Source organism: Ranitomeya variabilis, chromosome 2, assembly GCF_051348905.1.
Source record: "Ranitomeya variabilis isolate aRanVar5 chromosome 2, aRanVar5.hap1, whole genome shotgun sequence".
Taxonomy (NCBI): domain Eukaryota; kingdom Metazoa; phylum Chordata; class Amphibia; order Anura; family Dendrobatidae; genus Ranitomeya; species Ranitomeya variabilis.
Window position 1 is genome coordinate 161,501,382 of NC_135233.1, and position 26,531 is coordinate 161,527,912.

The following is a 26,531-nucleotide window of genomic DNA, read 5'->3' on the forward strand; positions in this document are numbered from 1 at the left end:
ATGTGCAGGTCCTGAAGCGGTTCCTGTTGGACCAGTAGTAAGGTCCTTGAGTGCTAAAACTATAAAAGGTTTGCATGCTCTATTATCAAACCTATGTTATGGGCTCAGCGCCAGTGTGGTCATGGTTGTACGTGGTCAGGATTTGGCTGAAATAAGCCCCTAGAATACCGGCACTTCTGATGAGTTTTTGTGTATGTGGATTCAGGGCTAGCGTATAGCTATTAGAATTCCATCTCCACCGGAGAGGAGTTGCTTGTGTGCCATTCTGACTGCATGACCACTGTTGGCTCTATTAGGTAGCTGTGATCTCCTGTGAGGTTAACAGGGCACGGCGTTCTCTTTTCCTAGCGAATCTGTAAAGTAAGAGTTCGCTTATACCGCCTGTTACTAGCAGCAGGTTTCTCTCCTGCACGGTGGACCTCGGGTTGTGAACGCACCTACTGTCTCATATATATATATATATATATATATATATATTTTTTTTTTTTTTTTCGGTGCGTTCCGCTAACCCTAACAATATACAGTACAGAGCAAAATTTTGGACACACCTTCTCATTTAAAGATTTTTCTGTATTTTCATGACTATGAAAATTGTAAATTCACACTGAAGGCATCAAAATACTGGTTCAGTATGCCTTCAATTTTGAATAAATCCCCAACAGTGTCACCAGCAAAGTACCCGCACACCATCACACCTCCTCCTCCATGCTTCACGGTGGGAACCAGGCATGTAGAGTCCATCCGTTCACCTTTTCTGCATCGCACAAAGACACGGTGGTTGGAACCAAAGATCTCAAATTTGGATTCATCAGACCAAAGCACAGATTTCCACTGGTCTAATGTCCATTTCTTGTGTTCTTTAGCCCAAACAAGTCTCTTCTACTTGTTGCCTGTCCTTAGCAGTGGTTTCCTAGCAGCTATTTTACCATGAAGGCTTGCTGCACAAAGTCTCCTCTTGACAGTTGTTGTAGAGATGTGTCTGCTGCTAGAACTGTGTTTGGCATTGACCTGGCCTCTAATCTGAGCTGCTGTTAACCTGCGATTTCTAAAGCTGGTGACTCAGATAAACTTATCCTCAGAAGCAGAGGTGACTCTTAGGCTAGGGTCACATTGCGTTTATGGTTGAGCGCTAACGGACAGCGTTGCACGGGGAAATTAACGCCGTGCAACGCGTCCGTTAGCGCTCCCATTGCCGGCAATGTTAAAGCGCCTTGCTAGCGCGTGTCATTTTCGGCATGCGCTAGCGATGTGCCGGTCTTTTGCAGCGCGCCTCGGACGCTGCTTGCAGCGTCCGCGGCGCGCCCGAGGTCCATTCCCCGCTCTCGCAGATCGGGGATCTGCGCTACCGGGGACGTTTAACGCGACCCCGAAAAAGACATTGCGTTAGCGCAATCTGCTAGCGCTTAGCGCTAAACGGATTGCCCTAACGCAATGTGACCCTAGCCTTAGTCTTCATTTCCTGGGGCGGTCCTCATGTGAGCCAGTTTCTTTGTAGCGCTTGATGGTTTTTGCAACTGCACTTGGGGACACTTTCAAAATTTTCCCAATTTTTCGGACTGACTGACCTTCATTTCTTAAAGTAATGATGGCCACTTGTTTTTCTTTACTTAGCTGCTTTTTTCCTGCCATAATACAAATTCTAACAGTCTATTCAGTAGGACTATCAGCTGTGTATCCACCAGACTTCTGCACAACACAACTGATGGTCCCAGCCCCATTTATAAGGCAAGAAATCCCACTTATTAAACCTGTCAGGGCACACCTGTGAAGTGAAAACCATTTCCGGTGACTACCTCTTGAAGCTCATCAAGAGCATGCCAAGAGTATGCAAAGCAGTCATTAAAGCAAAAGGTGGCTACTTTGAAGAACCTAGAATATAAGACATATTTTCAGTTCACACTTTTTTGTTAAGTATATAATTCCACATGTGTTAACTCATAGTTTTGATGCCTTCAGTGTGAATTTACAATTTTCATAGTCATGAAAATACAGAAAAATCTTTAAATGAGAAGGTGTCCAAACTTTTGCTCTGTACTGTATATATATGTGTGTGTGTCACTGACATCTATATATCTACTGTATGTATCGTATGTGTATATATCTATTCTATCTATTCTATTCTAACCTGTCTCTCTGTGATTTTACTGTTCCCGGCTTATGAATTGCCGCCTTTTATTTTATCTATCTATCTATCTATCTATATATCTATCTAAAGGTAGATTAGAGCAGCACAAAAAGCAGATAAAGAGTCCTGGTGCAGAAAAGCTTCCACAGGCAAACACCAAACCTTGAATCTATCTATCTATCTATCTATCTATCTATCTATCTATCTATCTATCTATCTATCTATCTATCTATCTATCTATCTTTTATATATGATGAATATTTCCTTTGAAAATGATGTTTAAATGACATAGAGAATTGCTCTATGTAAAAGCTCATGTTAAAATCACATTGCAATTGGATAGCAATCGCACTACATTTGGATGCACTTTTTAATATTTTTTTTTACTTTTTTACATTGTCTCATCCTGGGACATCACTGTTTGGCGTCAGATCGCTCCCAGCAGGCACTCACAAGCCACCTTCCCTGCAAGACCCTGAAGGACCCCGCGGCCATCTTGCCACCGTGGGCTTCCATGTAGACCATCAGGACAATGCTCGTATCGCGTTGTCCTGATGGAAGTTCGCAAAGAACTTATTCCCTGCGCAGTTCTCCTCTATGTCACTGTCACTACTAACAGCAGCATCAGAGGGGTTAAATGCCCACGATCGGCGCTAGCCCCGATCGTGGACGTTGATGTGGGGTGTCATATATATCTGACACCTGCTCCCAATCGCCGCGGCGATCGTGCCGCAGTATATGTGCTGCTGTTTGTGGGAACGCAGCTCTCGCAGAGCAGTCAATGTACGGCGCATGATGGGAAGGGGTTAAAGATTTAGAGTCTGACATTTTTGTCCATTCTTCTGTGCACACTTGCTCTAGCTTAGTGAGATTGGATTGATACCTTTATGAACAGCAATTTTCATGTCTTGTCATAGATTCTGAATGGGATTTAGGTCTGGAATTTGATTGAGCCATTCACACACATGAATATGCTTTGATCTCAACCATTCTATTGTACAGTGGCTTGTGATAGTATTCACTCCCTTGGCTTTTTACCTATTTTGGTACATTAGAACCTGTATTTAAACATTTTTGTAGTCCGATTTATATGTGGTGTATCAGGACTAAGTAGTTTAAGTTGGTGAAATGAAATGAGGAAAATATAGGCATAAATGATATTTACTTGATCAAATAACTAAAAATTGGCATGTGCATAAGAATTCACCCCTTTTGCTATGAAGCCCCTAAAAGTCCACCTGTGTGCAATCTAAGTGTCACAGGGTCTGTCATGAAATACACACCTTTTCTGATAGACCACAGGCACCACTAACCTAGCAACACCATGAAGACCAAGGAGATCTCCAAACAAGTCAGGGACAAAGATGTTGAGAAGCACAAGTCATGGTTGGCTTATAAAAACATGGTTCCACAACAAATCTGCCAAGTGAGGGCCGCCCACTAAAACTCTCAGCCCAGGAGAGGAGGGTGTTTATCAGAGAGGCAACATAGAGACCAAAGGTAATCCTGAAAGAGTTCCAGAGTTCCCAAGCAGAGACTGGAGTATCTGACCATGTGACCACAATAAGCGGTACACTCCATAGAGGTGGCCTTTATGAAAAAGTGGCCACAAAAAAACCTTAACTTACACACAAAAATTCTAAAGCTCGTTCTGTGTTTGCAAAAAGACATGTGGGAGACTTCCCAAAAGTATGAAGGAAGGTGCTGTGGTCATGAACTTTTTGGCCATCAAGATAAACGTGGTGGTGGCAACATCATGCTGGGGGGATGTTTTTCGGTAGCAGGGACAGAAAAATGGTCCAAGTCAAGGGGAAGATGGATGGTGTTAAATACAGGGATATTCTTGAGCAAAAACTGTTTCAGTTTGTCAGTGATTTAATATATAGAAAAAACTCCGGCACACTCTAAATAATGAATTTCAAGATTTCAAAGTTTATTTTCCATTATAATAAGAAAAATAGGGTTTCAGAAATTGTGAATAAATGCATATATCTTCAGTACATTTGATTTGGACACATATGATTCTTTTCTCAACGTTTCGGCTAGAAAAACGCCTTTTTCAAGAGATTAAATGTCCTTTTATGGGTATGAAGAGCCTGGTAAGGAAACCCACTTAAGCAGAAATGTCTCACTGGGATACGGTGTCCGTAGCGGAGGACCGGGGAGCCGAGACCATTATGTGGAAGGCACATTCCACATAATGGTCTCGGCTCCCCGGTCCTCCGCTACGGACACCGTATCCCAGTGAGACATTTCTGCTTAAGTGGGTTTCCTTACCAGGCTCTTCATACCCATAAAAGGACATTTAATCTCTTGAAAAAGGCGTTTTTCTAGCCGAAACATTGAGAAAAGAATCATATGTGTCCAAATCAAATGTACTGAAGATATATGCATTTATTCACAATTTCTGAAACCCTATTTTTCTTATTATAATGGAAAATAAACTTTGAAATCTTGAAATTCATTATTTAGAGTGTGCCGGAGTTTTTTCTATATATTCCTATTTTTCTCCTGAGCACCTTGAATCATTACAGTGAGCACCTTCCTCATCGTGGTATTTTATGTCAGTGATTTAAGACTGGGACAGAGGTTCACCTTTCAACAAGGCAATGACCCAAAATATACTGCTAAAGTAATACTCAAAGCACAGACCTTAATCCAATTAAGAATCTGTGGTCAGGCTTGAAGGTTGCTGTCCATCAGAGTAATCCATCTAACTTGAAGGAGCTGGAGAGGTCTTGCCTTGAGGAATGAGCAAAAATCCCAGTTACAAGATGTGGAAAGCTCATAGAGACTTATCCAAAGCGATTTACAGTTGTAATTGCTGCAAAATAAGGTTTTTACAAAGTACTGACTTTAAGAATGTGAATAGTTATGCACACTGAAGTTATCATTTATGTTGTCCTATTTGTTGTTTCCTTCACAATAACAAGAAAACCAAATATTCACATTTGTAGGCACGTTCCTTACAAGAACTGATGTAGACTCTACAAAAACAGTGAAATTTCAGGTTGTTAGGTAGCAAATCACAGAAAATGCCAAGAGGGTGAATACCTTTGCAAGCCACTGTAGCTCTATCAGTATGTTTAGGGTCGTTGTCCTGCTGTTGTTGATGGGATGATGAATGCAGCTAAAAACAGGGCAATCTTAGAAGAAATCCTGTTAGAGGCTGAAAAAGTATTCTCAATTTCTGGGAAAAATCAGTTGGCGCTCATAAAGTGTCTGCTTCTAACTCCCCCCTCCTCTACCCCCTTTCATAGAATTTTAAAATCACTAGCTGTCATCTATCTCAGTAATGTCTTCTCCAAACACAGATTTTACTCCTGAATTGAGGATGAATGTTCAATCCAGGAGAAGATATCCAAGAAGTATCGTTTCTCCTTGCGGAGATTGACATTGCTAAGCATGCCGAGATGAGGAGACTTAAAGCCGCAATGCTCCACTGGGAAATATGCTACTTATGCAAATTGTCTCTTCAGAGAGGAAGAGAACTAGAACTCTAGTGCCATCTATTGGAAGGTAGCAATCTTACAAGTCAATGTCAACCCTTTAACGGGCCTTGTCACATGACTTAGGATAATAGCCACTCGTCAGTGCAAAGTGTGAGATATCGGTCGGACGCCTCTCACACAGCCATGCCAGATCTCCACTTTGCACTGATAAGGGGCAGTACCAAAAAACACAGTGTCTGCAAATTGAGATTCTGGTTTGGCTATTATCCTAAGTCATGTGACAAAGCTCATTAAAGGGTTGACATTGACTTGTAAGATTGCTACCTTCCAATAGGTGGCACTAGAGTTCTAGTTCTCTTCCTCTCTGAAGAGACAATTTTCATAAGTAGTATATTTCCCAGAGGAGCATTGCGGCTTTAAGTCTCCTCATCTCGGCATGCTTAGCAATGAAGATTTCTGTGATAAGATATATTGCAAAGTTGCTTATTTAATGTGTACTATTGATAAATTTAAAAAAATAATAATAAAATGATGTTAGTCCAAGCCTGGTTCACCCACTAGTACTTGTACTGTCTGTTTAAGGTTTCATTTGTCAAACAACTATTCACTCTGTATAACAATCACTGTAATTGGTTCAGAATACACATACGAGTATACTAATAAGACATCCTGACTTTCAGCCAAATTCCAACCATGGAAGAAATTCTAACTTGGTCTCACAATTTTGACAAGATGATGAAGAGTCCTGCAGGAAGAAATCTCTTCCGAGAATTTTTACGCACAGAATACAGTGAAGAAAATCTACTTTTCTGGCTTGCATGTGAAGACCTAAAGAATGAACAAAACAAGAAATTAGTTGAGGAAAAGGCTAGAAATATATATGAAGATTATATCTCCTTACTTTCACCAAAAGAGGTAAGTCCTTCTTGTTAGTTGAGTCCCTTCCATTGATGATCCATGGAAAATTAAAAGTGTGATACAAAAATACTTACAGATGTGTATACTTTGTGTCAAAATTAGTGTTTAACCAACTTGTCTAGATTTCCTTTTTGGAAAAAAAATAATAGCCAAAGAAGGAGAACATAGTTTTAATTTCTATTTCATAAATCAAAAGTCGTCCCATTAGTCTAGTATAGTGTGTGCCTGAACTTAAAACCGCTCCGGCAGAACCTGAATCCAAAACCGCTCCTGCGGTACCTGTACCCGAAACCACTCCGGTGGTGCCTGAATCCAAAACTACTTCTGCGGTATCCAAACCCTGAAACCACATTGGTGGTACCTGAACCGTTTCCTGATAATCTGCGAGAACCTATCCCCGAGATCCAAGTTACCTGGACTCTCTATAAGTCTCTGAATCCTGCTCACTGGTGACTCCTGCCATGTCTCCCCATCCAGCGAACTCGACCCTTGGGATTGGTAGCTGCGGTACCAGAGACTACCTGAGAGTGGTACCTGGCAGCTACCTGCAGCTTAAGCATTTCTTCACCTTCAGGAGCTTCAGTGAACACCAGGTAGCTCCTTAGCTATGCCCCTCCCAGGCAAGCCCAGCCCCGTAGCACAGTGGGTCCACGAACCACATGTGCCAACTGCAAGGGTTACAGTCACTGGTCTACAGAGCCAGTGTAAGACAGCCAGAATTAGGTTCATTAGGCACCTGGGTCCATTCATTCTCATCCACAAACAGCCACATTTGCCATTCCTCAACTTCTCTCTATGTTATCCACAGCAAGGTGTAGTATGATCATTATTAAATTGCAAACTCCACCATTGATCCCATTGCCCTCTTGTCCTCAAGAACATATTTTCTTCTCACATTTTTGTAGACAAGTGAAAAAATGGATGTAATGCCACTCTGCCAATGTTCCACCAGGCTATGAGAAGACAATGAAGTATATTTAACTGCGTTTTTTATTTGTCAACGCAATTCAAAGCATACAAAACTTCTTCATCAGGACAAACGACAATAATCGTATCTTAATTATTGTGGTTTGTCCTGACGAAGAAGTCCTGCATGCTTTGAAAAGCGTTGACAAATAAAAACGAATTTAAATATATTTCATTCTCTTCTCATAGCCTGATGTAACATTAGCACCGCACCATTATATCCATTTTTCCAGTTATCTACATCCTATTTTTCTTTATGGATCCGCAGCAACCTTCTCCCTCCACAAGCTAACAAAAGGAGTTGTGACTATTATAACCCTACAAGATGAGCACAATCTGTTTTATTTTTTCTTTAATACTGGATAAGACCCTGTTGCACTTTTTGTTTTCCAAGTCTTCATTTACTCTTTCTACATCTTCGACATCAACTTCTTCCTATCCATCCCTACATTTCCCTCTCACAGCACTATGTGTACCCTCCATCTCTGCAACATGACATCTCCCTCATACTGATTTCCCCATTTGCACCCCTGCACCTTACCATTCCCTCCTGTTCTCCCTAAATCTCCCCCTTGCAGCCCCATTTTCCCTGCAGCGTAATTAACGTCACTGTCCTCCAGAAGCACGACATCTCACCCTCACAGCGCAATCATTCCCTGCTAGGGTTGAGCGAAACGGATCGGACAAATTCAAAAATCGCCGACTTTCGGCAAAGTCGGGTTTCATGAAACCCGACCCTAGTGTGGGATCGGCCATGAGGTCGGAGATCTCCGCGCCAAAGTCACGTTTCATATGACGCTTTCACCATTTTTCAGCCAATGAAGGAGGACGCAGAGTGTGGGCAGCGTGATGACATAGGTCTCGGTCCCCACCATCTTAGAGAATTGTGATTGGCTTGCTTTCTGCGGCATCACAGGGGGTATAAAGGGGCGTGCACGCTGACCGCCATCTTACTTCTGCCGAGCTTAGCATAGGGAGAGGTTGCTGCAGCTTCATCAGAAGAAGGGATATAGTTAGGGAGGGAAGATTAACCCCCAAACTGCTTGTGCTGTAGCGATTTCCACTGTCCAACACCACCTTTTTTTTTGCAGGGACAGTGGAGGCTATTTTTTTGTGCATCAGCTCTGTAGCTTATTAGGCTGCCTTATAAGGCTTCCTGATAGCTGCATTGCCGTTTGCACGCTGCTGTACAAACCAACTGCATTTTTAAAAGCAAAAATCCTGTTGCTCCTTTCTGCACAGTTATCTTGTTTATTTGTCCACAGTGCACTTTTGTGTGCAGCAGTCCTTTTTATTGCTGCCATACTTGTCCTGAGATCATTGTAGGGAGATTGAAATTGTACTACAGTCCTTGTATTTTTTCATATATCAGCCAGCCACTTTCATTGTGTTGTTTTATACACTGGGCCTGAGTTTTGCTTCAGTCTCCCCCCAAAAAAGGGAGATTCAAATTCTCACAAAGTGGATATAATACAGTCCTGTTAGTTTGTCGCATATCAGCCAGCCACTTTCTGCCACTTACATTGTGTTGTTTTATACACTGGGCCTGAGTTTTGGTTCAGTCTCCCCCCAAAAAAAGGGAGATTCAAATTCTCACAAAGTGGATATACTACAGTCCTGTTAGTTTGTCGTATATCAGCCAGCCACTTTCTGACACTTACATTGTGTTGTTTTATACACTGGGCCTGAGTTTTGGTTCAGTCTCCCCCCAAAAAAAGGGAGATTCAAATTCTCACAAAGTGGATATACTACAGTCCTGTTAGTTTGTCGTATATCAGCCAGCCACTTTCTGCCACTTACATTGTGTTGTTTTATACACTGGGCCTGAGTTTTGGTTCAGTCTCCCCCCAAAAAAAGTGAGATTCAAATTCTCAGCAAGTTTCTACACACCTTCTACCTTGTTTTACAGTACCATATAACGGTTGTTATTTTGGTTAGATTTTCCAAAAAATGAGGAAGTCTGGTGGAAGAGCCCGTGGGCGGTCGTTGCCAGCTGGTACTGATGGTGGTGGTGGTGGTGGTGCATCTGGTGGTAGTGGCAAAAGCACAATAGCACCTAAGGCTGGCTACACAAGGCCTCGAAGGCTCCCTTATCTGGGAGTAGGAAAACAGCTTTTAAAGCCGGAGCAGCAGGAAAAAGTTTTGGCGTTTCCTTGTGTCCTTCACCCAAACCAAAAGTGAAGGATGCATCAGGTGACACTACAGGTTACTCCATGGAGCTCTTTACACATACCGTGCCTGGGTTAGAAAGGGAAATTGTTAACTGCCCATTACAAGATGAATCAGACATGGAGTGCACTGATGCACAGCCACAGCTAGATTATTATGCTGTTCCATTGACTCAGATCACTACATTACCCTTGCAGTGTAGTGAGCCTGAATCTGACCCTGATGAGACTATGGTGCCCCATCCCGAACGCTATAGCACCTTACACGGTGACACAGAGGAAGGTGCACAGGACATTGAAGAGGAGGTGATAGATGACCCAGTTGTTGACCCAGATGGACAGCCATTGGGGGAAGAGGGTGCCGCTGCCAGTAGCTCAGAAGCAGAGGATGATGGTCCGCAGCAGCCATCTATATCGCAACAGCTGTCATCTGGCAGGCCCGTATCAGGCCAAAAACGTTTGTCAAAAACAAAGACAGCTTTAGGACAGCATGGCCATCCGGAGAAAGTAGCACAGCGTGCAATGCCTGAAAAGGTATTCCATAGTAGGAAGAGTGCAGTGTGGCAATTTTTTAACCAAGATCCGAATGATCAGTCAAAAGTTATCTGTAAGAAATGCTCAAAGACCTTTAGCAGAGGGAAGAATCTTCAAAATTTAAATACAACGTGCATGCTTAGACATTTAACCAGCATGCACTTGCAAGCCTGGACTAACTACTGTCCTGTACCGTTGGTGCACCTGCTCAGAATGAAGGTAGTCAGCAACGCTACATTGTTTCTCTCACTGTAAGCCCACCGGTTAGGACACCACCAGCAGCAAATGTGGAGGTATCGTAGCAAGGCCAAAGCAGTCAGGGAATCACAAGGTGTTTGGTAGGAAACACTGTATGTAGGCCACCATCAAGAATACCATCACCAACCCTCTCTCAATCCGCCATGTCCACCACCACCACCACCGCTAGTTCCACCATATGCAGCTCTCCAGTCCAGCTCACCCTACAAGAGACTCTCGTTAGGAAAAGAAAGTACTCACCCTCTCATCCGCGTACACAGGGTTTGAACGCCCACATTGCTATACTAATCTCGTTAGAGATGATGCCCTACCGGTTAGTTGAAAGCGAAGCTTTCAAAGACCTGATGGCCTACGCAGTACCACGCTATGACCTACCCAGTCGGCACTTCTTTGCGAGAAAAGCCATCCCAGCCCTCCACCAGCATGTCAAACACCGCATTGTCCATGCACTGAGGCAATCAGTCAGTCGAAAGGTGCACCTCACAACCGATGCATGGACCAGTAGGCATGGCCAGGGACATTACGTGTCGCGTTCACCACCCCTCCTCCTCCTCCTCCAGAAGCAAAAGCTCATCTACAGAGCGCAGTTGCATGACCACTCCATCCGCAGCTGCCAGTGTTGCACACCAGGTGTCCCATTATCGAACATCTAGTGGTAAGCGCCAGCAGGCTGTGTTACAAATGAAGTGTTTGGGTGACAACAGACACACCGCGGAAGTACTGGCCGAGTACTTGCAGCAACAAACTCAGTCATGGCTGGGCAGTGTACATCTTGAGGCAGGCAAGGTAGTCCGTGATAACGGAAGGAATTTTATGGCTGCCTTAGCCCTTTCAGAACTGAAACACATACCTTGCCTAGCTCACACCTTGAACCTGGTGGTGCAGTGCTTCCTGAAAAATTATCCGGGGTTACCAGCCCTTCTCCTGAAGGTGCGAAGACTTTGCTTGCACATCCGCCGGTCGCCCGTACACTCCAGCCGTATGCTGAACCATCAGCGATCGCTGAATCTTCCCCAGCACCGCCTAATAATCGACGTTGCAACAAGGTGGAACGCCACACTGCACATGGTTCAGAGGCTGTGCGAACAGAGGCGTGCTGTAATTTATTTGTGGGAGGATACACATACACGGGCAGGCACTTGGATGGCAGACATGGAGTTGTCTGGTGTGCAGTGGTCGAAGCTACAAGACCTCTGTCAAGTCCTTCAGTGTTTTGAGGAACGCACATGGCTGGTAAGTGCAGACGACGCCATCATAAGCATGAGCATCCCACTAATGCGTCTGCTGATGCAAAGTTTGACGCACATTAAGGAGCAGGCATCTGCAGCCGAGGAGGAGGGAAGCCTTGATGACAGTCAGCCATTGTCTGCTCAGGGAACTGTCCTGGACGAGGTGGCAGACGAAGAGGAGGAGGATGATGGGGATGAATATTTATGGGAGGAGGATGCTTCTCAGGGGGCAATAGAAACTGGTGGCGTTGCAAGATGAGGTACAGGGTTTTTGCGGGACACAAGTGATGTTGATTTGCAAGAAAGTGCTCCTCAACCCAGCACAAGCAGTGAATTGACACCTGGAACATTGGCCCACATGGTAGAGTATGCCTTGCGTATTCTAAAAAGGGACCCCCGCATTATGAAAATGATGACCGATGACGATTACTGGTTGGCCTGCCTCCTGGATCCACGATATAAAGGAAAATTACAAAATATCATGCCACATGAGAACCTTGAGCAAATATTGGCTACCAAACAAGCAACTCTTGTAGACCGTTTGGTTCAGGCATTCCCAGCACACAGCGGCGGTGATGGTTCTCACACGAGCTGTAGGGGGCAACATGGCAGAGGTGTTAGAGGTGCACAAATCCGAAGTGGCGTTGGACAGAGGGGTTTTATGACCAGGTTGTGGAGTGATTTCGCAATGACCACTGACATGACAGGTACTGCTGCATCAATTCAAAGTGACAGGAGACAGTATTTGTCCAGTATGGTTACGAACTACTTTTCCTCCCTTATCGATGTTCTCCCTCACAGGTCATTCCCCTTTCCTTACTGGGCCTCTAAAATAGACACCTGGCCTGAATTGGCAGAATATGCTCTACAGGAGCTCGCTTGCCCTGCTGCTAGTGTGCTATCAGAAAGAGTCTTCAGTGCTGCTAGTTCAATACTGACCGAAAAAAGGACACGTCTGGCTACCCAAAATGTTGATGATCTAACCTTCATTAAAATGAACCAATCATGGATTTCAAACTATTTGGCCCCACCTTCCCCTGCTGACACGTAGCTTGCCTGAAACATGTCTTCCTTTTGGCCTCCTCTTACTGACTGCTCCAATTCCTCCATTTGCAGCTGCTGAATGTCCACCATAGGACATTTTTATACCTCCCTAAATGGGCTGACTCCCCCCACAGGGCCGTGGTCACCACCTGGCGCAAGCATCCATGTGAGTGCCGTTTGCCTGGACAGGTGGGTGTGCCCACTCTTGGGCGACGGCACTGGCACAGGGTCCCTTATAGTACAATCAAGTTTCTCTGATGGTAGTGGTGCACAACCAACGTCAGACACACCATCGTAATATGAGGGGCCCTGTGCCAGTATTGCTGCCCACGAGAGTGTTCCCCCCAGGTCGAACAGTGCTCTACCACCTGCAATACTTACCTCTCCCTGCTCCACCACTGTGTAGTCTGGGCTGTTAAATCCTTCAATGGCACTGCCAATACAAATTTGTTGAAATGATAGATGATAGTTTAAATATACAGGGGCCCTGGCCTCCATTTAGACCAGTTAATATTTAGCGCCTACTACCACTGTCTGCTACTCAGCAGAGGAGCCCACCCCTGTACCTAGCTATGCCACCTGTTTATTTATGAACAATTTTCTGGCAGACATTTATCCCACTTTATTATTTGGGCCTACTAACTGTGTTTGCCACTCATTACAGTTGTCCTCCACTGAACAAAGCAATGCCGCCTGTTTAGTCCTGTTACAAATTTTGAACTGCATTTAGCCCACTTTATTATTTGGGCCTACTAACTGTGTCTGCCACTCATTACATTTGTCCTCCACTGAAGCAATGCCGCCTGTTTAGTCCCTGCTCCACCACTGTGTAGTCTGGGCTGTTAAATCCTTCAATGGCACTGCCAATACAAATTTGTTGAAATGATAGATGATAGTTTAAATATACAGGGGCCCTGGCCTCCATTTAGACCAGTTAATACTTAGCGCCTACTACCACTGTCTGCTACTCAGCAGAGGCGCCCACCCCTGTACCTAGCTATGCCACCTGTTTATTTATGAACAATTTTCTGGCAGACATTTAGCCCACTTTATTATTTGGGCCTACTAACTGTGTTTGCCACTCATTACAGTTGTCCTCCACTGAACAAAGCAATGCCGCCTGTTTAGTCCTGTTACCAATTTTGAACTGTGTTTAGCCTGCTTTATTATTTGGGCCTACTAACTGTGTCTGCCACTCATTACAGTTGTCCTCCACTGAACAAAGCAATGCCGCCTGTTTAGTCCTGTTACCAATTTAGAACTGCATTTAGCCCACTTTATTTGGGCCTACTAACTGTGTCTGCCACTCATTACAGTTGTCCTCCACTGAACAAAGCAATGCCGCCTTTTTAGTCCTGTTACCAATTTTGAACTGCATTTAGCCCACTTTATTATTTGGGCCTACTAACTGTGTCTGCCACTCATTACAGTTGTCCTCCACTGAACAAAGCAATGCCGCCTGTTTAGTCCTGTTACCACATTTGAACTGCATTTAGCCCACTTTATTATTTGGTCCTACTAACTGTGTCTGCCGCTCATTACAGTTGTCCTCCACTGAACAAAGCAATGCCGCCTGTTTAGTCCTGTTACCAATTTTGAACTGCATTTAACCTACTTTATTATTTGGGCCTACTAACTGTGTCTGCCACTCATTACAGTTGTCCTCCACTGAACAAAGCAATGCCGCCTGTTTAGTCCTGTTACCAATTTTGAACTGCATTTAGCCTACTTTATTATTTGGGCCTACTAACTGGTCTGCTGCTCATTACAGTCGTCCTCCACTGAACAAAGCAATGCCGCCTGTTTAGTCCTGCTACCACATTTGAATTGCATTTAGCTAACTTTATTATTTGGGCCTACTAACTGTGTCTGCCGCTCATTACAGTTGTCCTCCACTGAACAAAGCAATGCCGCCTGTTTAGTCCTGTTACCACATTTGAACTGCATTTAGCCCACTTTATTATTTGGGCCTACTAACTGTGTCTGCCACTCATTACAGTTGTCCTCCACTGAACAAAGCAATGCCGCCTGTTTAGTCCTGTTACATTTGAACTGCATTTAGCCCACTTTATTATTTGGGCCTATATCTGTTTCCTCCTCATCCTGCCCATTGCCCAGCCACTTCTAGATGAGTCTGCTGGTATATTGACCCAGACCACTACATTCCCCTTGCACTCTACACAGCCAGAATCTGACCCTGCTGAAAGTCAGGTTCCCCTTCCCGCATACTATACCACCTTACACGGGGACAAAGATGAAGGTGCAGATGAAAGTGCAGGTTCCTTCATCAGGTAAGGGGGGGGTCATACTCGTTGGCGACGTCACTGGCACAGGGCCCCTCATAGTACGCAAAAGTGTCTCTGCCGGTGGGAGGCGCCACCCTCCGTCAAACACACCGCCGTACTATGAGGGGCCCTGTGCCAGTGCCAATGAGTGGGCCCCCACTGCTTGCTCAGGATCACAGCACTTGCAAAGTTGAAATACTTACCTCTCCCTGCTCCACCGCCGTGACGTATTCCGCGTTTCCTGGGCCCACGAAAATCTTGAGCCAGCCCTACCCCCCACAACTTTAGCCAAATGACCCCCAGTTTTCAATACCTAACTATTATTATAAAGTAAATTAAGATTGACAAGCTTAAGTAATAAGAATTGATGTTTTTGGCATTAAAATGGGCACTGTGGGTGTTTTCCTGTCCTCCACTCACTGCCGACTTTGATTCCCCATTGACTTGCATTGGGTTTCGTGTTTCAGTCGGCCCCCGACTTTTTGCAATAATCGGCCGATTTCACCCGACCCGACTTTTGACAAAATCGGGTTTCGCGAAACCCGACTCGATCCGAAAAAAGTAAAAGTCACTCAACTCTATTCCCTGCTAACAAAATGTCATATCCCTGTCTCTCTGCTCCCCACAGCAATAAATTTTTCTTACACACTCTGCTCTCCCTCACAAATCACTGAAACCTCATCCACACAGAACCATCATCCCCACCAGCACATGTGCTACCTTCTCTTCATGTGTGGGACACCAGCAGGGACTCACAGAGGCTTGTTCATCAGGAGCGATGTTTTTTAAGCTGGATCAAAAATTATCGTTATTGGCAGCATATCGCAACATGTAAACAGCTGATGTGCTGCCGATAACTATGATATTCTATGAGTGAAAAACAATCGTTTCTAGGCCAAGTTCACACGTTCAGTATTTGGTGAGTTTTTTACCTCATTATTTGTGAGCCAAAATCAAGGAGGAACAGTCAGAGGAAAAGTATAATAGAAACATGTCACCACTTCTGTATTTTTCACCCACTCCTGTTTTACCTTAGAAATACTGACCAAATACTGAATGTGTGAAAGTGGCCAAACAATCATTCTCTGCACACAGTATTCTCTGGAGTCCTGTCCTTAGGTTTCTCCACATGATGTTAGTCGATCTGTGTAAACAGACCAGTTATTGACTTCTGATCAGCTTGCTATTATGTAATGGCTTCAGTCATACCTTACAAAGCTAGCATAACACTTGCTTATGGTGCCTGCACTTACACAACATGGCAAAATGAAAAACCATTACACTGTGTGATGTGTGCGGGCTTTGTGGAACCTTCTGCTTCAGGCAAAACGTTCTCCTTTATAGGAAGGCCCAGCATTTAATGCAGGTTTCTGTCATACAATTACAAGTCATATCTGCATGTCATGAGCATGCATTAACTAATAAGCACTTTAGTTTGTAGTAATAGAAAGTGCCCATTGTTGAAAGACGCCTGTCACACAGGGGTCGCCTGTCATGAAGGGACAGTAGTCTGTATTAACCAAAGAGCACTTACCTTCACTGAAGAGAAAAGAACACTGCTAATGGGCTGAACATTGGACTTTGAGGTTTAACAATTTTTCAAAAGATTGGCCCTTTAACCTTGTCCTTTGGAAGCACCTCCACTGTGACATATTAACGCAATTGTAGTTTTATAGTATAATGTTGAGCGGTTAGTGCTGCTTATGTTCATTTAACACAATGAGGTTGGTTAACCTGTTTGTTGTGTGTTTGAGGGAACATGTGGGCATGGGTGCAGGCTGACGAGAGCAGTCAAGGGATGCCACCCTGAAATGAGTTGTAGAAGTTTATGTTGATTATATGTAGTGTAACTACACACTGTAGATGCGGCCCAAGTCACCAAAACACCACTTCAATTTTTTTTTTATTCCAACACTGGAGTGGTGCAACTAATTTAAGCTCCCTTCCCCCATTATTATAACAGCCACCATCTTCTAACACCATCGCTTCAGTAGGTCTTCTGCAGGTTGTGACCTGCCGGATTGCTCCAGTGTTTGCTGAGTGAACCAAGGGCACTACTCAGTGTAAGTGAGAGCCTTGTTCTGGCCTTGTTTTGGCTCTCATAAACTTGCATTGAGAGCTTGTGATAGGTACCGTTACCTCTCACTTCCGGTCAGTCACAATTTGTCACAAAATGGCAGCGCAGGACTTCAATGGCGCAAGGAAGAGCTAAAGACGGCGACTGGTAAGTATAATACTGGGGCAAGGAACTTACCATATATTAGTGGCACCACGCCAGCCCTGTAATATGAAAAAGAACACTGAAGTGGTGCTTCAAGGGCCAGGTTCTTGCCACTGGGGGTAAGTGATAAAGGACATGAGCCGAAGGTAAGCACACCCTATTATGAAAAGCCTTTGACTTGTAAGTGGGGAAAATGTACACCATTAAGTTGTGATGAACTACTTTAGGCTATATCATGGGGGGAGATGGCCTTTGTTGCTGTCCTGCTCAGAGGAATCTGGGCCGCCCCATAAGGAGAGAAAGAAGGAAGCTGCCATGTTTGTAATACAGGGCTATTGCAGTGCAATGTACAAGTCATCAAGTTATTGCAGGTTCAAAGCACCAAATGGGGCAAAATTTTAAAAAAATATAAAAAACTTAAAAATTCTATGAACTCTCCCTCTATTTTTCATTACTTAAATAAAAAAAATCTAAGAAGTAAAAAACTATTGCTCTATCCCTAAAGGCCCATAAGGTTTGTGACAGTTCTGGTACCATCATTGTATTTCCTCACACCTACACATAAGACCAGTTTAACGTGTCCTGATGTTTCCAGTACTGGAGATATCAGTGTCCGTGTATGTAATATATGTGGCACAAGTGTGTCAACCGTGTGCCGCATCAGTACCACACGTATTGGCGATTGGCAAGCAGCGGTACTGTTAGCGCTGTTCCCTGGTGCTGAAGACAGCTCTCATTATTCTCCCCTGCTCTGCCGGCGATCATTGCGAGCAGGAGAGAATGTTGAGAGTTATATTCAACTGATAACAGAGCGAGCAGGTGGCAACTGATGAGACTATTACTTCCTTCTGCCTACACCTGCTGCCACTAGTAACAGTGAGAGCAGGCGGCAGCTGGTGGGAGTATTCATCAGCCACCACCTGCACTATAAATAAATAAAACGGCGTGAGTTCCCCTGTATTTTTGATAACCAGCCAGGCAAAACTGACAGCTGTGGGCTACAACTCTCAGCTGTCAGCTTCAGCAAGGCAGGTTATCAAGAATAGAGGGGTCCCCAAGCTGTTTTGTTTATTTAAAGAAATAATTTTAAAAAATGGCGTGGGGTCCCCCTATTTTTGACATTCAGCCTTGCTAAAACAGACAGCTGGGGGCTGGTATTCACACACTGGTAAGGGACCATGGCTATTGACCCCCAGCCTAAAAATAGCAGCCCGCAGTCGCCCAGAAAGGCACATCTATTAAATGTGCCAATTCTGGCGCTTTGCTCTGTGGCAGGGCAAGTGGGGTAATATTTGTGGAGTTGATGTGACATTTATATTGTCTGGTGACATCACCTATCCAAAATTAATCCTATAGTTGTATTGTAACTAAAGGCACAACAAGGATAAAGTTCTTTATTTGAAATCCAAACAAAAATCACTTTTCCATTTTTATTTAAAAATAACAAACACAGTTATGCTCACCTACGCCTATTCCATTGAAGCCAACGTCTCCTGTAATAAAATAAAAAAAAAAAAACAACAATATCCCTCACCTGCCCAGCGTTCTGTCCAATGCCATAATCCATGTCTGGGGATAAATAGTTTTCAACCTGGATGGTGGCAGGATGCGACCGCCCAGGCTGAGAATCACTGATGAATGAGCTGCTGCAAGCCCATTTTCTGATGGGAAACAGCAGAAGAACTAGAGATAATCAGAATTGCTTCAGAACTAGAGTAACTCCAGAGGATACATCTGGATATGAAAGAGCTGACACTAAACTTCAAAGTTTAGAATCTGCAAAAATTAAATGTCTTTACAGGCAGTGCCTGGGTTGCGAACTAAATTTGTCCTGTAGTTTTGTTTGTATCCCGGATATGTATGCAAGTTGAAACAGGACCAGGAAAAAAATTAAACTCTCACTTAACCACTCCGGTCGCCCCACTGCTTGCAATGAGTTTTCCGGGCCTCTTTTTCTCGTTGTCAGGCGTCCTGCATCTTCGGCCTCTTCACTATAGGCCAGGACATGTGGCCGTGTCCAGGCCTTGGAAGTTACTGCACGTCACAAGGTGACCTTATAATGTGCAGTAACTCCAGGGGCCTGGGCATGACCGGAAATTTCCAGGAATCATGGTCTATCGTGAAGAGGCTGGAGATGCAGTGCGCGACGGCAGAAAAGTAGTGGACCGAACAGTGTACAGAGAACTCAGTGGTGAATATATTGGGTTTTTTTTATTGAACATTAGACGTTTATGAAAAGGGGTTGTATGTAAGTCAGATGTTCATCGGTCGGTGATTCCCTGTACTTCATTCCCCCTTCAATTGTAGCACTAAGGTCTTGTAAATCTTTTTTTTTTAACTTTGTTACAATTTCCTTTACATACTTATGGACGTAGCCAAATTATGTATATTTAATATTTTCTTCTTCTTTTTTCAAAGGCCATCATTTTTTACTTTTCAACCAGCATTGCAATATATGAGCTTATTTTTTTGCAGAATGATTTGTAGTTTTGAAAGATGACATTAATTTTATCATGCAACGTATGATAAATAGGGGAAAAAATTCCAGGAAAGGTCTGACCAGAAACAGATTATCAGTGACATATATGGATAGAGGTAACAAGTGTGTTTCTTAGTGTGACCATGATGTGATGTCGGAAATGGTTTTACTTACAGGCCGAGTTGAACAATTATTTTAACCTGGGCCTTGTATTGCAGCTTGGGCCCTATACATTCTATTACAAAAAAATTGTAAAAGTTGGTCGACATAGAGCTCGTCCGTATGTTTTATTGTATACTTTTTTAACAGTCTGACGTATATTTTTCTGCACAGTATATTTAATTGCAATAGAAAACCCAGTTCCTATAACTTGTCTGTATCCACAGGTCAGTCTTGACTCCAGAGTCCGGGAAGTAATCAACAGGAATTTGTTAGACCCGACACCTCACATGTACGAAGATGCCCAACTTCAGATTTATACACTGATGCACAGAGACTCATTTCCACGGTTCTTGAACTCACAAGTATTTAAGACTGTTCTTGAGAGCACAGAAGATTCTACCAATGACTCTTAGCTGAAAACTTGGACAAACTATATGGGGGTTTTATCTCAAAAGAACAAATATGTAGTTTAATAACATCATACACTGAGTTCCTGGAGAACTCCAGTTGTGCACTACTCAGGCTACTGTGAAGAATAACCAGAAAACTGCTTTCTGTCTCCATTTCCCCAAGGTCTTTCATGCTTGATTTTGAGAGGACAAAAAACCAACACTGGAATTGCCACGTTAGTTTTCTACACAGTTCACTTGAGCATAGGACATAATGATCTATTTAATGAACTATGAAAATACAAATTGTTTTATCTCATTCTGCATGTGTAGAAATAGACATTCTCCTTAACCCACACACAGACACGTTGCAATATATAGGCAATTACATTAAACATGTACTTAGCACTATTTTTTGTGGAGCTCCGGAAGTAGACCTTGGCTCGGTTTTCATGTTCATACTTGACAGATGAGTCTAAGATGATGTTAAATTAGATTTTTCAGTGGTCTAAGACACGTGATATTGGAAAGCCAATATCTGAGTGCGCTTATAACGCTCTTGATGAAGTAAAGGAGATAGACGTTGGATTAGTCACAGATATTCACTGCCAAATGTGGCTTTTTTTATTTTTGTTACAGAGTTTGCAATGTCAAAGAAGCACAAACCACATAAAGGATATGTCTGGATGACCAAATCTTTGAGCTGGCATTGTTTTATTGTTGTTATGAAAAAATATGGAAAAAAATAGCGTATTTATGTACATTTCAGATGTCATTTACATAAAATGATTTAATAAAACTGGGCGTCCAGTTTTAACAGTGTTGTCTAACATAATGTATTTCAGCAAAAAAAAAAAAAAAGTTAACTAACAAAGAGCTTGATACTTTAATATTTTGAATAAAATAAAATGTTTACCTATATGTAGCATTTGAAACATTTTAATGGAAAGAACTGTCTTTTAAATTAATATTACTGTGTGAAAAATGCTTTGAATGCTTGGTTTAAGTTTCTCAGAGGAGTTACTGTACCTTTTCGACCGTTACATAAACTTAAAAGTTAAGCTCTCAGCTTATTTGCTTATTGTACCTCTCCTTGAAAATAAGGGAAGCTGTAGAGGTCAGCAAGAAAACCAAATTTTTTTATTTTTCCTAATTATAAGATAGCAAACCAGTGTTTTTGCTTGTACTAGCTAAATGATGGTTTTAACACTGGTTTTTTAACTTTCTATTTAACCTGCCTTTGTACGTAAATGTGCGCGTGTGTGTGTGTAACTATGCTTATAGGTATACACACATATACACACCTGACTACTGTCATTTACTTTTTGAAATATAGTAAAATATAGCATATTAAGTAAAACAAGGATATAATACAATTATCCATGTTTCAATTTCTACTTTAAACAGTAGCGGAAAAAAAATAGATTAATTGCATGAATTTTAAGTGGCAGAATGGGCCTTACATTGTTTAAAACGTTATTGTTTACTACATGTTACTACCTCTATTTCTTATTTTATTTTTTTATTTTTTTTTGTTTATTTTTAATCATGCAGGTTTGATAATTTTACTTGAAGCATTACATTTTCGTTTGCATGATTTCACCTACGTGACAATGTGTTCCATAAATACTTTACATTTGTGTCTTGTACAGAAATCAGGAGAAATGGATATTAAGGGCTATTAAATGCTCCCTATGCAAATATTTTACTTATATTATTATTAAAAATAACTTTAAAAAAATATATATATAGCATTTAAAGAAACAATAAATTAAAAATAGATAAGGAATAGATTATGTTTACACTGAGACTACTGAATATTCTGAATTTAAATATTCAGCACTTTTATTATTTGTATAGATGTAGATAAAGTGAAAAAATATTTATTATAACAATTTCTTTAGTATAAAAAAAAGTTTTGACTAAAAAATGTCATTGTGCTATTCACTATTATATTCATATTGGTTTTATCTGCTCGCCAAATAAATAATGGTGAGATGACGCTCAGTTAAAATATATATATGTACGTAGCAAAAAATACTTTTTTTTTCTTTTTTTCCAAGAATGTGAAAAATAGAAATTTTCCTAGTATTTTTTTTAATTCTCTGATTTTCTTATCTACAGATGCTGTTCTGTAGTAGAACTATTTTTCCTAAATGAACTTGTATTTACTGTGTGTTTCTATTTTTTGGTGTCAGAGATGTTATGGTGCTCAGCGCGCAATAACACAGTACGGATATGAAATCTGTATAGACATTAGAAAATATGTACAGGAGTGAGGGAAGGATTTTTACTTACTGATGACAGCAGTAGTTGTTAAAGACATTTGTTTACAATCTTAAACTTTACATTTTAGAAGAAAAATAAAATCTTATTTTTGCATGAAAAAGTTCTGCGGGGAAAGCTTTATTGTGCCATATGATGGGACTTACCAAATCTCCCATTTTAGCCAATGGAAGTATAAAATTGTGTCCCAAAGACAAAAAATAATCCATGGGCATGAACTGAATTTATCCCTCCCTTTGAAAAAATAAATGAATATTAGTGGCTTAACACTTCATTGCTAATTTCTAATTCCCTATACTTTGAAGAGCTTTGAATGCATGCTAATTCTATTTATTACAAGGCATTTATTATTACTGCTGGGAAAAGTAGAACTGCATGGGTTGTGCTCGTACCAGAGTATTCTTTACTGGTTATGAAATGCACATGTGTTATGTTGCTGTGTCCAGCCTTAGAACATTTAAGTAAACTGGCACGTCTTTTTAATAACTTCTATCAAAAGGTGTAGTCAAACTACTGTGATTTTGGATCATTAGCCAGTTCCTTTGCTATGTAATTGGTTGGATAGTTAAGTGTTTTTGCGGATCGGTTAGATTTTTACCAAGACCCGCAGATTTTAAAATGTTTTAGAATCAACACACACAAATTGTACAGGAAAAAGTCAAGTGAATTATCCAGATTGTGGTCTTAACTATTGGTATAATATGTCAAAAGAAAAAAAATTGAAATAGTCCCTGTACTAAACTTCATATCTGAAGTAGACCAAATACATTCAAAGTCAAAAATAATACAGGAATCAGGCCCTGTTCACACTAATATGATGCTTTTGTTTTTTGAACGAGCCATGATTGGTATGATGGATCTTTTTTCAAATGGATTGCCATTGAATTCTAATAGATCAGATTGACTTATAATGGGGTCCTTTAGGTTCCCCCTGGGTTCTGTTGTTTTTGAGTCTACTGCCAAGAACATCAGAACCATGTTATGAAACAGAAGTGTAAATGGAGCCTTAAAGGGAACCTGTCACATGATATGGGCTAAATTTGCAGGTTAATAGCTTTCTGAATCTGCACGGCACCTGCACTGAGAGCCCCTCCGCCAGGAGGAAATTATTTTATTCCTCCCAGCAACGAATTAAGGTCATAGGGGCAGCGCTGGCGTGGATTCATTAATTGTTCTGTGTATAGAGAGCTATAACCACGCCCCAAGTACTGACTGACAGCAGCTCAGCATTAGGCCTGGCTTCAGTCAGGTCCCAGGGTGCAGTCACAGCCACCGTTCTCTATACACAAAGAAGTTACTGAAGCCGCGCTAGCCCATGGCTGAAACCTGAACGATGCCAGGGGGAATAAAGATCATTTCCTCTCCATAGCGGGGCTCTAAGTGCAGGCACCAGGAAGGTTCAGAACACTATTTACCTTCAAATTAACCCCATATCTGTAGGTTAATAGCGGTTTTTCACATGACAGGTTCTTTTTAAACTCAAGATTATTTTTGTTCCTTAATAAAAATGTGAAGTCAGTACTCAGCAGAGAGGATAAGTTTGTGGGTTATAAAGTTGCTATGACTATAAATGACAAGATTGTATTGTAGCCTTCATATTTTAGTTTTATAACTTTAGATTGAAAGGGTTGTCCACTACTGATCAGCAACAGCTCAATTTCTTCAAGACCCAAATTCAAATAAAAAATTATTTATACTCGCCTACTGCATCAATGCTCCAGTGATGTTGTTGCTGCTGTTGCCGGAGAGTTAGAGTATGTGCACATGTTAAATATTTGATGCAGACATTTCTGCACCATTCCTGCTTTTCTTGTCAACAAAAATGCAATGTAAAATTTGTGCCATTTTTTGCCACATTTTTTCTATGTTTTTTATATGCATTTTTGTTGCAGATTTTTCCACGCTCATTAGTATGAGTGAAATCTGCAGCAAAAACGCTGAAAGAATTGACATTCAATTCTGCACCAAATCTGTAAGTCACAAATAAGCAAAATGTGCAAGAGCCCTCAGGGTTCTTATTGTTTGCTGGCATCAGGAAACCCTTCAGGTTTTGTGACAAATCTGCACAAAAAAAAACACAATAAAAATCTGCAACATGTACACAGGCCCTTAAATGACTTTTACAGCTAATGAGCAGCTTCTCCTCAACTGCAGCCTTCAGTAGAGTGGATGTCCATTCTGACAGCCACTCATTGACTGTGGTCGGCTTGTGACACAACAAGTCAAGTCAATCTCGGGGCAAATCACTGGAATGATGCTGCTACATGAGGCAAGTATAGATCGATTTTATTGTAATTAGGATTTTGGAGTAATTAAACTGGAAACCCCTCTAATAATATAACTTTGTATTATTGATATTGTATATGCCAATAACTGGCTGTAAGTCATTATTGGCCTTGTTGGGTGAATGGAAAGACCATCCTTGATGACATCAACATCCGCTTGAGTTACCGTATTTGTCTTTATCATTGCTCATGTGTGTTGTACCAGTTATGAACTATCCAATCATCTGAAACCAACTCTGCAATCAAAATTTTACCAAACTAGCTTTTTTAGATCTTCTTTTCATTTTCTTGCCTCATGATTTAAAAATTGTTTGCACTTTTTGTAAGTCTGACTGCACCTTTGTATTCTTGAGATTAGTTGACCTGAATTGAGCCAATAGATATATCATTTATCTCTCTACTTTTGCTGATGAGCTTTAGAAGATCAAAACTTTTTTGTGTGTCTCAAGCCACATTCAAGATATAACTATTTTTAATATTACATTCTCAATTCATAAAGTCATACTAGAGGGTCAGAACCTGAAATATGCTTAAATGCCTAAAAATATTTACATTGCCTAAAAATTGAGGCCAACAATCTCATTTATTTTAATCAACAAAGCTCGGCGTTCAGATGGTGCTAGATTTAAGCCATTTGCCTTTGCACTGTGGCTATTTTAATGTCTCCACACAATAAGGTAATTGGTTGGAGTTCCAGATATGCCAAATATGCTATATTGATACAAAAGTCACTTGCATATTAGAATTCTTAAGAAACAGGCTTTAAAATGAATTTTCCCATGATTTTATGTCCCGCCAACCCTAAATAAATATCCAGTCTACATATAAGACCAGAAAGTCTGGTGAACAACAAGTGCAATTCATCAGTAGAGATGAGCGAATATGTTCGGCTCCTTCCTTATTCGGCAAGCTATAGCACTTAGGCTAGTTTCACACTAGCGTTCGGCAGTTTCTCCATTAAGCACCGCCCACTGCCGCACCTCTTCCTTAAGCTCCACCTACGTCTGCATGCGTCCTGCGTACCTATTTTTAACATTGGGTATGCAGGCCATGCAGATGTATGCAGATGCCTCCGCATGCGTCTTTTTGACGGTGCACCGACCGCAACAAAATGCAACATGTTGCATTCGACGCAGGTCAGCGCAGCGTCATAACGACGCATGCGGAAGCTTCCGGATACATCCGCATGGCCTGCGTACCCAATGTTAAAGATAGGTTACGCAGGACGCAAGCAGATGTAGGTGGAGCTGAAGGAAGAGGTGCGGCAGTGGGCGGTGCTTAATGGAGAAAGAAGGCTGCCATCCGCAAGTCTGAAACCAGCCTTACCGAATAAGCTGCAGAAGGAAACTGGCTGCCTGGATCACTCATGCTGATCAGCTGTTCACCTCCACAGCTGCATGTGTCGCGGCTGTGTCACTGTCACAACACAGGCATGGAGAGCCTGTTTGTTGTGACTGTCACACAGCCGCGACACATGCAGCTGCAGCTCGGAACAGCTGATCAGCACGAGCGATCCAGGGAGCCGGGTTCCCTCTGCAGCTTATTCGGTAAGCGCTGTGGAACATATTCACTCACCCCTACTCATCAGTATTGGTGCATTTTGACTTGGACATAGACCAGTATGATCTGTGTTTTCTGTCATTCCGCATCAGTTAGAAATCTGGAGAATTTAGTCTCCAGCATATTGCAGTGACTTTTCAAAAACATTAATTGACACCAACTCCAAGTAG

At 42.0% G+C, this 26,531-nt stretch overlaps 1 protein-coding gene and 1 long non-coding RNA gene across 4 annotated transcripts in view; one reads left to right on the forward strand and one right to left on the reverse strand.

Annotated features, from left to right (window-relative positions):
• Positions 1 to 25,791, forward strand: part of RGS17 (regulator of G protein signaling 17) — a 205,223-nt gene extending 179,432 nt beyond the window's left edge. For all 3 annotated transcript variants that reach the window (XM_077283117.1, XM_077283116.1, XM_077283118.1), the window contains 2 exons: positions 6,258 to 6,492; positions 20,066 to 25,791. In XM_077283117.1, coding sequence (XP_077139232.1) covers positions 6,258 to 6,492; positions 20,066 to 20,254 — 424 coding nt within the window. In that variant the 3' untranslated portion in view covers positions 20,255 to 25,791. The remainder of the gene's footprint in view (positions 1 to 6,257; positions 6,493 to 20,065) is intronic.
• Positions 6,299 to 26,531, reverse strand: part of LOC143804728 (uncharacterized) — a 51,734-nt gene continuing 31,501 nt past the window's right edge. The window contains exon 4 of the long non-coding RNA XR_013221081.1: positions 6,299 to 6,405. This is a non-coding gene — a long non-coding RNA (uncharacterized LOC143804728). The remainder of the gene's footprint in view (positions 6,406 to 26,531) is intronic.